At 39.4% G+C, this 13,439-nt stretch overlaps 2 protein-coding genes across 19 annotated transcripts in view; both read right to left on the bottom strand.

The window, feature by feature from the left end:
• The window catches only part of phkb (phosphorylase kinase, beta), a 227,019-nt gene that overhangs the window by 9,116 nt on the left and 204,464 nt on the right, over positions 1-13,439 (bottom strand). For 2 of the 3 annotated variants that reach the window (XM_023265994.3, XM_023265996.3), the window contains 4 exons: positions 11,282-11,340; positions 10,819-10,981; positions 9,536-9,617; positions 9,299-9,356 (listed from right to left, as the gene is read on the bottom strand). In XM_023265994.3, the coding sequence (XP_023121762.1) occupies positions 9,299-9,356; positions 9,536-9,617; positions 10,819-10,981; positions 11,282-11,340 (362 nt within the window). Of the gene's footprint in view, positions 1-8,702; positions 8,794-9,298; positions 9,357-9,535; positions 9,618-10,818; positions 10,982-11,281; positions 11,341-13,439 lie in introns of all 3 variants that reach the window. The other variant, XM_055012134.1, reaches the window with a different exon arrangement.
• On the bottom strand, positions 1,507-8,421 carry LOC111588690 (uncharacterized). 16 transcript variants are annotated; one of them, XR_008602255.1, is made up of 5 exons: positions 8,003-8,421; positions 6,915-7,006; positions 4,225-6,819; positions 3,795-3,881; positions 1,507-3,228 (listed from the first exon to the last, which is right to left on the bottom strand). XR_008602255.1 is itself a non-coding variant. In XM_055012148.1 (5 exons), the coding sequence occupies exons 3-5, from the start codon at positions 5,016-5,018 to the stop codon at positions 1,966-1,968; spliced, it is 1,962 nt and encodes a 653-aa protein (XP_054868123.1). In that variant the 5' UTR covers positions 5,019-6,819; positions 6,915-7,006; positions 8,003-8,421; the 3' UTR covers positions 1,507-1,965. The 16 variants fall into 16 exon arrangements, 9 of the variants coding, with proteins under 9 accessions (XP_054868123.1, XP_054868115.1, XP_054868118.1 ...); XR_008602256.1 differs by having other exon boundaries at positions 1,507-3,041; positions 3,137-3,228; positions 3,795-6,819; XR_008602263.1 differs by adding an exon at positions 7,573-7,659 and having other exon boundaries at positions 3,795-6,819.

A 13,439-nucleotide genomic window follows, 5' to 3' on the forward strand; every position in this document is an offset into this window, starting at 1 on the left:
ATCATGACAGTGAGAACTAACAGCTAGGACTTTAACAAACAGCATTTATATAATACAAGCTGAGGAGCCGATTCCTCAGCTTTACTGCAGCCTTAGTGGAGCATCAATTATTCAGTCTATGTGTGGCATTGATATCATGAATAGAAAGCAGGAAATCAATTGATAATTATTGCAACACTTCCAGTATTAGAGGTTACGACAGAAAAATACACAAAAAGCCACTAGCATGGCTGCAGAAAGGCAAGAAATTGTCCTCAAGGGACATATCAAACCTCTCATCATACTAAAATAGGAAACGTCTTAATAATATGTTGTGATTTAGATATTTAAAGTCCAAATACAATGGTAATTTCTTCAAAAATATTTTAATGTTCATTAATTTATAAATTCACTGTTCATGAGATTCAGTGCAGCCTTCAAATTGCCTCCTCTTGCCTGCAGGAATCCTATGAGAAAAAAATTAGTATACAGAGTTTATCTTCACATGGTAGCCCACAGCCAGGGTTGCTATAGACACACACGTGGAGTAGAAGCCATCCTCAAAGAAGCAGTGAACAAATGACATCATTTCATTATATCACGGTATGGGGTGGGGAGGGGGTGTTGAACCCAAGGTGAGTGCCTTCGTCTGCTGCTCTGTGTGCTCTCACTTTAGGTTCAGAGGTTCAGACCCCCTCGTACCATGACACATTAATGGAGTTATGAATATTATCAGCTGAAACACAACCTCTCCCTATTAAATGTTGAGAACAACTCTCGTATGGTGTGTGTGTGTGTGTGTGTGTGTGTGTGTGTGTGTGTGTGTAGTTATACATCTTGAGCACAATGAATAAAAAGGCAACAAAGCTTTAATGTTTAGAAGGCATGATGTGGTGTCAATCCACCGGTGCTTTGTTGGCGAATCTATTTCAAGCTTCACTTCCTGACCCATGGTAGGTAAATGAGAAAGTAAATTGAACTGAGTATTGATGCTATTACCTAGCTAGTTGAAAACCAGCCCCAGGGCTTTTTCTTTTTTTTTTTAACTTGAGCTAAAATCCTATTAATTAACAAAACATATTTAATAAAAGTCATGCCTGTCAGTCCGACATGAATTAAAATTGGAGACCATCTTGTGATGGGATTACACCAGCTGCCATACCCACAAATACATTGACATTCAGACCCGTGAGTACTCAGTGAGTACCAGGATCATAACCATCTTCACACTTTATTTTGATCAGAATTACACATCTATAAAGTTTGATAATTGCATCTTACAAGGTTGCTGTGCTGTCATGGTGATAAAAGCTGTCCACAGACAGATATAAACACCTGTCAAAGTACTCAAAGCCGCCTTTGTGGTGGTGCCTGCTACCATAGATGTATCCAGGACTACGTTTTACCATGATCAAACAGACAGACCGACAGACAGACAAGGTGAAAACAATAGAAATACAGAAAAAACTTGCTGAAGCAGTAACTGTGACTTGAACTGAAGCAAGAAAAGTCCGAGGCACTCTGTACTTACTCAATTAAAAGTCCTTTATTAGCTACATGGACACCACCAACATGTTTCGACACCAAGTCTTCGTCAGGGCAACATTTGTAAATGAACTGAACAGCAGGAAGTCTACTTTTAAAAAACACTTAACAGGAAGTCACATGATCATGTGTGGTCATGTGACTCCACCCAAGTATTCATTCATAAAAGACAAATAAAATATAAACACTTTGGAATATTTTCACAGAGCAATAGGCAAGCATATCATCCATAATGCATAAATAAAGCTCATTATGTAACACTATATTTCAATAATAAACCATGATGCATCATGTTAACATATAGAAGAAAATAAATAATGAAAAAAAATAATGAAAAAATTACTGACTGCAAGGCACTGTGTGTAGAATAGGAAACAGTGGCATGAAACAGTGAGTAAACCCTCATCATCAAAGACAATCATTCAGAACACATTAATATATTTACAGAAACGGAGAAAAGTCTATTTCTTCATTTAGTCCAGGGAACACAGTTGCTTTCAAAGAGTGGATCCAGAAGGTTTCCCTCTGCAATAATCTTTTCAACCTGTCACCCCCTCGGGGAGTGTTCTCAATAACTTCAATTGCCATGATTGTGAGTTCATTAATGTTTGTGTGGGTCATGTTCTTGAAATGTTTTGCAATCGGATATTCCATGTTTCCTTTACGGATAGCATATTTGTGTTCTGCAAAACGCTCTTTCAGTTTTCTTTTTGTGCGACCAATGTAAAAACACCCACAAACACAGTCCAGTCGGTATACCACATGTGTTGTATTACAGTTTGCAAAAGAACGACATTTAAAAGTGTAGGTGCATGTAGAGTCCATAAAATGTGTAGAACGATTGATCTGTGTGCAATGGACACATGCCCCACATCTGAAGGTGCCAATGGGTTTTTTGAAAAAAGTCTCAAGTTTTGATGCTGGCAAATAGTTTTTGACGATTTTGTCCTTGAGGGTGGGGGCTTTTTTAAAGGCAAACCTGGGGGGCTCAGAGAACAAGGGGCCCAGTGAAGGGTCACAAGCCAGTATGGACCAGTTTTTTGTAATGGCGTTTTTGATTTTGTATGCCATGTTGCTGTACTGTAAAGTACAGAAAATTCTGTTTTTTGTTTGTGATGGAGCTCGCTGTCTCCTTATGAGAAGATTTCTTCTGTCCAAAGTTTTTGCTCGTGTTAGAGCCCCACTCAGTGTCTTTGCTTTGTAGCCCCTTTGAACGAACCGCTGTTGCATTTCCGTAGCTTGGGTATTGAAGTCCGTTTGAGAGTTGCAGATGCGCTTGAGACGTTGAAATTGCCCAAATGGAATGTTTTCAATGAGACTCTTAGGATGGAAGGATTCAGCATGTAAAACAGTATTTCGATCTGTACTTTTTCTGAACAGAGATGTGTGTATTGAGCCTTGTTCATCCAGTGATATTAAAAGGTCCAAGAAGTTTATTTCTTTGTTGCTGAATTCCAAACTGAGTTTGATGTTAGGATTAGTGCTGTTTAAATATTGATGAAATTCTTGAAGTTGTTCTGTTGTACCAGTAAAAATGAAGAAAAGGTCATCAATGTAACGACCATAGTATTTGATGAGCTGTTTGAAGGGGTTTTCAGTGCTGTGCACATACCTCTCTTCCCATAGCCCCAAAAATAATCCCGCATAGTTGGGGGCGTATGAAGCCCCCATGGCAGTCCCCTTGGTTTGTTGGTAGAGACGATCCTGGAATAGGAATATATTGTTATTGAGGGACCATTGGGTAAGAGAAACAACAAATTGTGTCGGAGGAGTCTCGGTGTTTGATCTTTTTTGTAAAAAATGTTCAAGGGCCTCTAGGCCTTCCTGGTGGTCAATATTTGAGTAAAGTGACTCAACATCCATGGTTGCTAAAATAGCATTTGGGGCTTGTTGCATTTCTTGAAGGTCCTTGAGTATATGTGTAGTATCTTGCAAATATGCTTTCAGTGACATTGTTAGGGGTTTGATAACAAAGTCTATATATTGAGAAGCTGGTTCTGTAATAGTGTCAATTCCGTTAATTATTGGTCTACCTGGGGGTGAATGAAGGTTTTTGTGTATTTTGGGAAGAAGATAAAAAGTTGCCAGTTTAGGGTTAGAGGGAGAGAGAAATTCAAATTCATTCTTGTTAATCCACTTATTTTCCAGTGCAGGGTTCAAAATTGCAAAAAGGTCTCTTTTTATGTTCTCAGTGGGGTTCGATTTGAGTGGCACATAATACTGTCTATTGTTTAATTGTTTTTGGGCTTCCATGATGTAATCATTCTTACCCCATATTACTGTAGCTCCCCCTTTATCCGCTCTTCTCACCACGATGTCTTCTTCTTTTTTAAGCCACACCATAGCTCGTCTTTCACCTGAGCACAAATTTGACGTAGTTGCTGTGTTATTTTGTAGAATCAAGTTGACATCATGATCGACTTTCTTCATAAATGCGTTTAAGCATGAGTTGTTACTCAGTGGGAAGAAGGTTGATTTTCGTTTAAAGTAGGATAGGGGCTGTGAAGGGTCCGTGGATGAAGTGGTACAGGGCGAGGGGTGTGTGTGGTACCATGTTTTTAAATGTAGGTTGCGGTAGAATTTATAGAGCTCTATTCTAGTTTGAAAACTATTGGTTATGTGAGTAGGTGCAAAAGATAATCCCCTTGATAGGAGTTTTTGACAGTCTGGTGGGAGAGGAACATTAGATATATTGATTACCGTTTGTGGTGGTGGTGGTAATTTTGATGGGGCTGTCGAGGTCTCAGCTGTCGTTTTCCTCCTCCCCCGTCTGCCCCGCCGTGTTTTCTTCCTGCGCCACTGTGAGGTGTCCGGGTTTTGTCTAAAAAATGAGAAGAACCAGCCAGACTTGTGTCAGAGCGGTCCTCGTCCTCACTTGTGGTGCTGCCCGGTAAGCTGAATGAGACTGTACGGCCGCGTCTCGGTGGTCCCCGGGTGTGCCGGCGCTGCCAAGAATAGATGGCTCCTTCATCATAATCTTTTTTGTCTCTTTGAAACTTATTCATTTTTGTACTTGTGATGGTCTTTGTCAGCTCACGTATGTCGTCGTTTATTTTACTTTCAGTGATAGCTGCTTCCTCCTTCTGTTGTTGTGTCACGTTGACAAGTGACAACTTCCGTTTTACTTCCGGTATCTTCTGTTTGATTTCTTCTCTTTGATTTTTTGCCTCATCAATCAGTAATAGCATCAGGTCAAAAGAGCATTTATTTAGTACGGACTCCCATTTTTGTTTAAATTCAAGGTTATCTTGTCCAAAGGATGGAAATTTATTTATCCGGAGCCCACGAGGTATGATGTTCTGCCGCCAGTAGTCGGATAGCGTTATTGCATGTAACTCCAGTTTCTTTTCTTTCTCAAGAAGTCTTTTAAGTTCATTGTAAGAAGGTAGTTCAGGTGAGCCTGGGTTTTCCATGCAGAATAAAGAGTCTTGTACAATAATATTGCGTCCTTCCTCTTGGGTAAAAAATAATGTGTTCTTAGATGGCTGTGTCATCTTGTGATCCAATAACGTCCAGGGTAAATTGAACGGAGCAACTCAACAAAAAACACCACGGCCCAGTGGTGGGTGAAGTAGAACTTTGCAAAAAAAGGGAGGATTGTTGAGTGCTGCTTATGGCTCCAAAACAGGTGTGAACAATGGGTAAAAAGCAGGTGCTCTACAAGGACCAGGCCCGCGGATGAATAGAAATACAGAAAAAACTTGCTGAAGCAGTAACTGTGACTTGAACTGAAGCAAGAAAAGTCCGAGGCACTCTGTACTTACTCAATTAAAAGTCCTTTATTAGCTACATGGACACCACCAACATGTTTCGACACCAAGTCTTCGTCAGGGCAACATTTGTAAATGAACTGAACAGCAGGAAGTCTACTTTTAAAAAACACTTAACAGGAAGTCACATGATCATGTGTGGTCATGTGACTCCACCCAAGTATTCATTCATAAAAGACAAATAAAATATAAACACTTTGGAATATTTTCACAGAGCAATAGGCAAGCATATCATCCATAATGCATAAATAAAGCTCATTATGTAACACTATATTTCAATAATAAACCATGATGCATCATGTTAACATATAGAAGAAAATAAATAATGAAAAAAAATAATGAAAAAATTACTGACTGCAAGGCACTGTGTGTAGAATAGGAAACAGTGGCATGAAACAGTGAGTAAACCCTCATCATCAAAGACAATCATTCAGAACACATTAATATATTTACAGAAACGGAGAAAAGTCTATTTCTTCATTTAGTCCAGGGAACACAGTTGCTTTCAAAGAGTGGATCCAGAAGGTTTCCCTCTGCAATAATCTTTTCAACCTGTCACCCCCTCGGGGAGTGTTCTCAATAACTTCAATTGCCATGATTGTGAGTTCATTAATGTTTGTGTGGGTCATGTTCTTGAAATGTTTTGCAATCGGATATTCCATGTTTCCTTTACGGATAGCATATTTGTGTTCTGCAAAACGCTCTTTCAGTTTTCTTTTTGTGCGACCAATGTAAAAACACCCACAAACACAGTCCAGTCGGTATACCACATGTGTTGTATTACAGTTTGCAAAAGAACGACATTTAAAAGTGTAGGTGCATGTAGAGTCCATAAAATGTGTAGAACGATTGATCTGTGTGCAATGGACACATGCCCCACATCTGAAGGTGCCAATGGGTTTTTTGAAAAAAGTCTCAAGTTTTGATGCTGGCAAATAGTTTTTGACGATTTTGTCCTTGAGGGTGGGGGCTTTTTTAAAGGCAAACCTGGGGGGCTCAGAGAACAAGGGGCCCAGTGAAGGGTCACAAGCCAGTATGGACCAGTTTTTTGTAATGGCGTTTTTGATTTTGTATGCCATGTTGCTGTACTGTAAAGTACAGAAAATTCTGTTTTTTGTTTGTGATGGAGCTCGCTGTCTCCTTATGAGAAGATTTCTTCTGTCCAAAGTTTTTGCTCGTGTTAGAGCCCCACTCAGTGTCTTTGCTTTGTAGCCCCTTTGAACGAACCGCTGTTGCATTTCCGTAGCTTGGGTATTGAAGTCCGTTTGAGAGTTGCAGATGCGCTTGAGACGTTGAAATTGCCCAAATGGAATGTTTTCAATGAGACTCTTAGGATGGAAGGATTCAGCATGTAAAACAGTATTTCGATCTGTACTTTTTCTGAACAGAGATGTGTGTATTGAGCCTTGTTCATCCAGTGATATTAAAAGGTCCAAGAAGTTTATTTCTTTGTTGCTGAATTCCAAACTGAGTTTGATGTTAGGATTAGTGCTGTTTAAATATTGATGAAATTCTTGAAGTTGTTCTGTTGTACCAGTAAAAATGAAGAAAAGGTCATCAATGTAACGACCATAGTATTTGATGAGCTGTTTGAAGGGGTTTTCAGTGCTGTGCACATACCTCTCTTCCCATAGCCCCAAAAATAATCCCGCATAGTTGGGGGCGTATGAAGCCCCCATGGCAGTCCCCTTGGTTTGTTGGTAGAGACGATCCTGGAATAGGAATATATTGTTATTGAGGGACCATTGGGTAAGAGAAACAACAAATTGTGTCGGAGGAGTCTCGGTGTTTGATCTTTTTTGTAAAAAATGTTCAAGGGCCTCTAGGCCTTCCTGGTGGTCAATATTTGAGTAAAGTGACTCAACATCCATGGTTGCTAAAATAGCATTTGGGGCTTGTTGCATTTCTTGAAGGTCCTTGAGTATATGTGTAGTATCTTGCAAATATGCTTTCAGTGACATTGTTAGGGGTTTGATAACAAAGTCTATATATTGAGAAGCTGGTTCTGTAATAGTGTCAATTCCGTTAATTATTGGTCTACCTGGGGGTGAATGAAGGTTTTTGTGTATTTTGGGAAGAAGATAAAAAGTTGCCAGTTTAGGGTTAGAGGGAGAGAGAAATTCAAATTCATTCTTGTTAATCCACTTATTTTCCAGTGCAGGGTTCAAAATTGCAAAAAGGTCTCTTTTTATGTTCTCAGTGGGGTTCGATTTGAGTGGCACATAATACTGTCTATTGTTTAATTGTTTTTGGGCTTCCATGATGTAATCATTCTTACCCCATATTACTGTAGCTCCCCCTTTATCCGCTCTTCTCACCACGATGTCTTCTTCTTTTTTAAGCCACACCATAGCTCGTCTTTCACCTGAGCACAAATTTGACGTAGTTGCTGTGTTATTTTGTAGAATCAAGTTGACATCATGATCGACTTTCTTCATAAATGCGTTTAAGCATGAGTTGTTACTCAGTGGGAAGAAGGTTGATTTTCGTTTAAAGTAGGATAGGGGCTGTGAAGGGTCCGTGGATGAAGTGGTACAGGGCGAGGGGTGTGTGTGGTACCATGTTTTTAAATGTAGGTTGCGGTAGAATTTATAGAGCTCTATTCTAGTTTGAAAACTATTGGTTATGTGAGTAGGTGCAAAAGATAATCCCCTTGATAGGAGTTTTTGACAGTCTGGTGGGAGAGGAACATTAGATATATTGATTACCGTTTGTGGTGGTGGTGGTAATTTTGATGGGGCTGTCGAGGTCTCAGCTGTCGTTTTCCTCCTCCCCCGTCTGCCCCGCCGTGTTTTCTTCCTGCGCCACTGTGAGGTGTCCGGGTTTTGTCTAAAAAATGAGAAGAACCAGCCAGACTTGTGTCAGAGCGGTCCTCGTCCTCACTTGTGGTGCTGCCCGGTAAGCTGAATGAGACTGTACGGCCGCGTCTCGGTGGTCCCCGGGTGTGCCGGCGCTGCCAAGAATAGATGGCTCCTTCATCATAATCTTTTTTGTCTCTTTGAAACTTATTCATTTTTGTACTTGTGATGGTCTTTGTCAGCTCACGTATGTCGTCGTTTATTTTACTTTCAGTGATAGCTGCTTCCTCCTTCTGTTGTTGTGTCACGTTGACAAGTGACAACTTCCGTTTTACTACCTGTAGCTAAAGTCTCAGTTCTAATCTATTCAATTGCATAAACTAATTAATTATATATTTTTTGAAAAGTTGTAAATAACCTCTAGCAAATATTTTTCTCTTCTTTATTGATTCATTTTCATTTTTATAAAGCACCATGAGCACTCTGGCTATGAGGAATCCTAAAGTAGGATCGGCTGAAACTCACACAGCTCTGAAACTACACAGCTAGCTAGCCAGCTAACTGGGACTACACATGCAGGGTCTTCACTCTGTCTCTGCCTGAACATTACCTGTTTCCCATGCACCAGAATTGTAGTGATGTGAGGAGCTATAGAGCTGGCAACCTTCTTGACAATGGACGCAGCCTGGCGCACTGCTAGCCTACAGTTCACCCAGATTAGATAAAAGTTACTTTGAAATGTCAAAATAAGAGAAGAGTTTGTGCTGATGACAAAAGAGGACATGACAGGTATGAAGACAAGGTGTTGGATTAAGGGGGCCTGACACAAAACAGTCAAAAGACTTCCCATACTATTCTCATTTCATTATTATTGTTTTTTTTTTTACATTCATTCACACTTGCATACACACAATTAGTCTGTACACCAACAACTAAAACTGATTGACAAGTCACCAATAAATAAATAAATTTGAACATGTACGAAACGGGACCATGGCCATATCACTGCTCCTGAATGCATCTTTTATTGTTTAAAGATGCAATACTTAGCAGTTAACTTTATATTTGGACAAATGGTGATCAATAGCTAAATTAAATCTGGACAAAAAGCACTGCAGTCTCAACAAAGGCAGTAACAGAAGACTGGAAGACTACAAAAGAGCATATGAACTGTGTGTTTTTTGTGTATGTGTGAGAATATCAGACCAAAGCTTTCTGCTGCCGGCTCTTCTGTAAATTCTCTCCAGTTCATCCATCAGGTTCTCTGGAATCACACACGTTTATGATCAGACATAAAAAACTTACTAAAGACAGATACAGTCGTATCTAGATTTATCATCCATTCAGGAATGTGATATAACTGATGGATGCACCAAAACATTTATTTTTCCACAAAAAATAGACTACTTCTTTCAGTTATTGACTCTCACTGTGTGTGCTTACCATCTTTGGAAAGGAAGTCTGGTCCTTCTCTCCTAAGCAGGATGCTGGCAAGCTGAGCCTGACTGGCCAAGCAGTCGCAGTCCTGAGTGACGACACACATATAGAAGAATAGGAACATGAGCCTGGTTTCACACGCCAATACAGACAGTCATTACATTATCTACTCATAGTAAAAATTAACAAACTGTCAATAAATGTCAATACACAAAAGTCAGTGGGTGATATAGGAAGAGCCAGGATATGGAAAGCTTATTGATAAGTAAAATGATTTTTAAACACTTATTAAAGATACAGCTAGCCTGTGCAGTTACACAGTGGCTGCACTGTTCTGAATTAACTGCAGTTTAATTAAAGGCTTTCTATGAAGACAAGCAAAAAAAGAAGGAATGTGCAATTTGGCTGATTGGCTTGAGCATTCAGTGTGGACTCTAAGATCATCCCAGATCTAAAAAGTCAGACCCCAGATAACTTTTTTCATTATTTATAAGGACAGATAAGCAAAAACTTAAGGCAGTTTTTATGCTTTTAATCCCAAGTATAATCTCAGTTTTCTGTCCATTTTGCCGGACATTTTGAAGTATATATTATTGTTATTACATACACATATCAAGTTAAAAAAAGAAACATCTACTTCAAAAATGGTTTCTTATCCAAGTATCGATATGGATGAGACAGGTAAAAATAGCAGTCAAAAACCTGGGGTTCAAAAAGTGATATACAGTCATGTACTATCTGCATAGCAGTGATATTTGACAGTGGTGATTATTAGTTTGTTGAAATTTTCAGGTCACTCACCAGTCTAAAATCCTGGCTGTTAGTATTTAAATGATTACGTAACTGGTCAAGTGCAATCTTTTCAAGAAGTTTGTTTCGAAAAACCTCTTGATATTACCATGTTTCGGACTCTGTTGTCCTGTCTGTTGAGACACTGTTGTAAGCATTTGTTGGCTGACAGATTCCTACACATCTACCACTCCATGTATTTATTGTAATTTATTCCTTAGAATATATTATAAGTACACTGCCAAGACACAGGGATGACTGCTCAACATTTAACCCAGGTCTCTGTTATGGGAGTGCTACTGCCTGTCTCAGGTAAGCAAGTAATTAGGTTAAAATATTACCATTTGATTAGCAGTTTTACACAATAGTTACAGAACATTGTGAATGACATTTTATGTATTCAATTAATTAATCCCCTAATTTATGTATATGTTTCTAATTTGTTAAAAGAACAGATAATGTATGTGTGGACCCTTTTCCCATGAAGCTAATCAACTCACATGGAACTTCTGGATGATTTCCTGGGTGGACTTGTGCTGCCACTCCTCCACACTGATCTCCGGCTGCTGCTCCAGGTCTGAGGCGTTCGGTGTGCTCGTCTGTCTCTTCACCTTAGAGTGCTTTGGCATCTCAAGCTCCTCAAAGCTCTTAAACTCTGGGATCCTATGCACAGACATGCACACACACACACAAAGACAAGTCAAACTTTGTGTGTTATTTAGAAGTAGACACCAGATCCAATATACAGTGTTTGACAAATTATTTCAATCATTTTCAACATTCATCATGTGAATCAACAAACCAACATAATCTTTGTGTCATTCCTTTAACCTTTTATGTCGTTTCTCTCTAAATCTTAAAAACATTTCAAACCATGCCTCTATCTCTTACACTACAGTTTAACAATATAACAGGGGCAAAAGCACTGACAATGCTAGCGTAAAGATTGGATGAAGCTCTTACTCTGCCTCGTTGATTCGCAAGAAGTCCAACTGCTCGACAACTGCTCCAGATATCAGGGTCTGAAAGGTTGTTAAGAAAAAAAAGACACATTTAGTGATTTGGAGAGTGATTATTCTATTCATTTAGTCTGCACTATAGATAGGGTTCTACAGTACTGTGCTGGAAAAATATCTTTAAAGGCTCAGGGAAATACAGGAGATGAGGAAATGGAACTCTTTGAATCCCAGTGGGGAGGTTTGTCAGGTGACTCAGTATACAAAAATACTGTTTGAATAATGCACTTCCTACCAAGTAACAAATGGAGTAGTAAGGTGCAAGCTAAGTTCACTGAAATTTTACAAATGTGTATGACTGCAGTTGCAAGTGAGTTCCTAACACTGTAATGTGGTGATAAAAGTTTGAGTATTTTAAAAGCTAAGCTGTGTAGGAGTAAAGAGCGCAGTTCAGTGTGCCTTTCTCCTGTGGTCTAAATGTGATATTAGCCATTCCAACTGAAGTCAACTCCAAAACAAAAATAAGAGGCATAGGAGAGGAGCAATCCTGCTTCCCATAACAATGAGATGATGAAGAGCAGAAGTGTTTCAAAGCTGTAGGAGTTAGCTGTGAAGTGAATGGCAAAATAGGCAAAGGGAGGGAAAAACTTTAAAGCAAAAAGAAGGATCATATGAGGAAGTCTCTCCTGAACACCACAAACACACTGGGAAAGAAGTTCGAGTTAGAAAACCTGTCATGAGTTTCACAAAGCAGTTGGTTAAAGTTACCAGTGTAAAAGTATTTCTAGTTCTACCTTGGCCTCATTTTCTTGCTTTTTGCTGTCATGAGGATAGGTTGTTATTGAAATCCTGAAACTTAAACCGATTCAAGCCATGAAAACTGAGAATCATCTAAAGCTAACTGTAAGTGTGGGAATAGCTCTATGGGGATTCCTAAGAATTAAACTTATCCTGAGGCAGCATCTTCAGATAAAACGTGGCCATGTTTTATCAGATAAGACAAGCAATATTATCCTTGGACGCCTTGGGTCTGGATGCTACTTTGACATGTGCCACCAAATGTTGCACACTAGACCCCCTAGTGATCATGTGCACATGATAATAATGTGTTTAAAATATATTTGTACAGTGCCTTGCAAAAGTATTCACCCCCTGTTGGCTTTTTGCCTATTTTGTCACATTACAACCTCTAATTTCAATATTTTTTTACAATCTGAATTGTATTTGATGGATCTGCACAAAATAGTCAGTTTTGAAGTGAAATGAGAATATATATATATATATATATATATATATATATATATATATATATATATATAAAAGTAATTTTTTAAAAACAAAAAACTAAACATTGGCATGTGCATATGTATTCCCACTCTTTGCTATGAAGCCCCTAAAAAGCTCTGGTGCAACCAATTACCTTCAGAAGTCACATAATTAGTGAAATGAAGTCCACTATGTCACATGATCTGTCAGTATATACACACCTTTTCTGAAAAGCCCCAGAGGCTGCAACACCTAAGCAGGAGGCACCACTAACCAGACACCGCCATGAAGACCAAGAAACTCTCCAAACAAGTCAGGGACAAAGTTGTTGAGAAATACAAGTCATGGTTGGGTTATAAAAAAACATCCAAATTTTTGATGATCCCCAGGAGCACCATCAAATCCATCAAATCAAATGGAAAGAACATGGCACCACAACAAACCTGCCAAGAGAGGGCCACCCACCAAAATTCATGGACCGAGCAAGTACAGCATTAATCGGAGGGGCAGCACAGAGACCAAAGGTAACCCTGGAGGAGCTGCGGTGTTCCACAGCAGAGACTGAAGTATCTGTCTATAGGACCACAATAAGCCGTACACTCCATAGAGCTGGGCTTTATGGAAGAGTGATAAGAAGAAAGCCATTACTTTTAGCTAAAAATCAGAAGGCACGTTTTTAATTTGCAAAAAGGCATGTGGGAGACTCCCAAAATGTATGGAGGAAGGTACTCTGGTCAGATGAGACTAAAACGTAACTTTTCGGCCATAAAGGAAAATGCTGTGTCTGGCGCACACCCAAAACATCTCATTACCCCAAGAACACCATCCCCACAGTGAAACATGGTGGTGGCAGCATCATGCTGTAGGGATGTTTTTCAGCAGGAGGGACTGGGAAACTG

Source organism: Amphiprion ocellaris, chromosome 1, assembly GCF_022539595.1.
Source record: "Amphiprion ocellaris isolate individual 3 ecotype Okinawa chromosome 1, ASM2253959v1, whole genome shotgun sequence".
Lineage (NCBI taxonomy): Eukaryota > Metazoa > Chordata > Actinopteri > Pomacentridae > Amphiprion > Amphiprion ocellaris.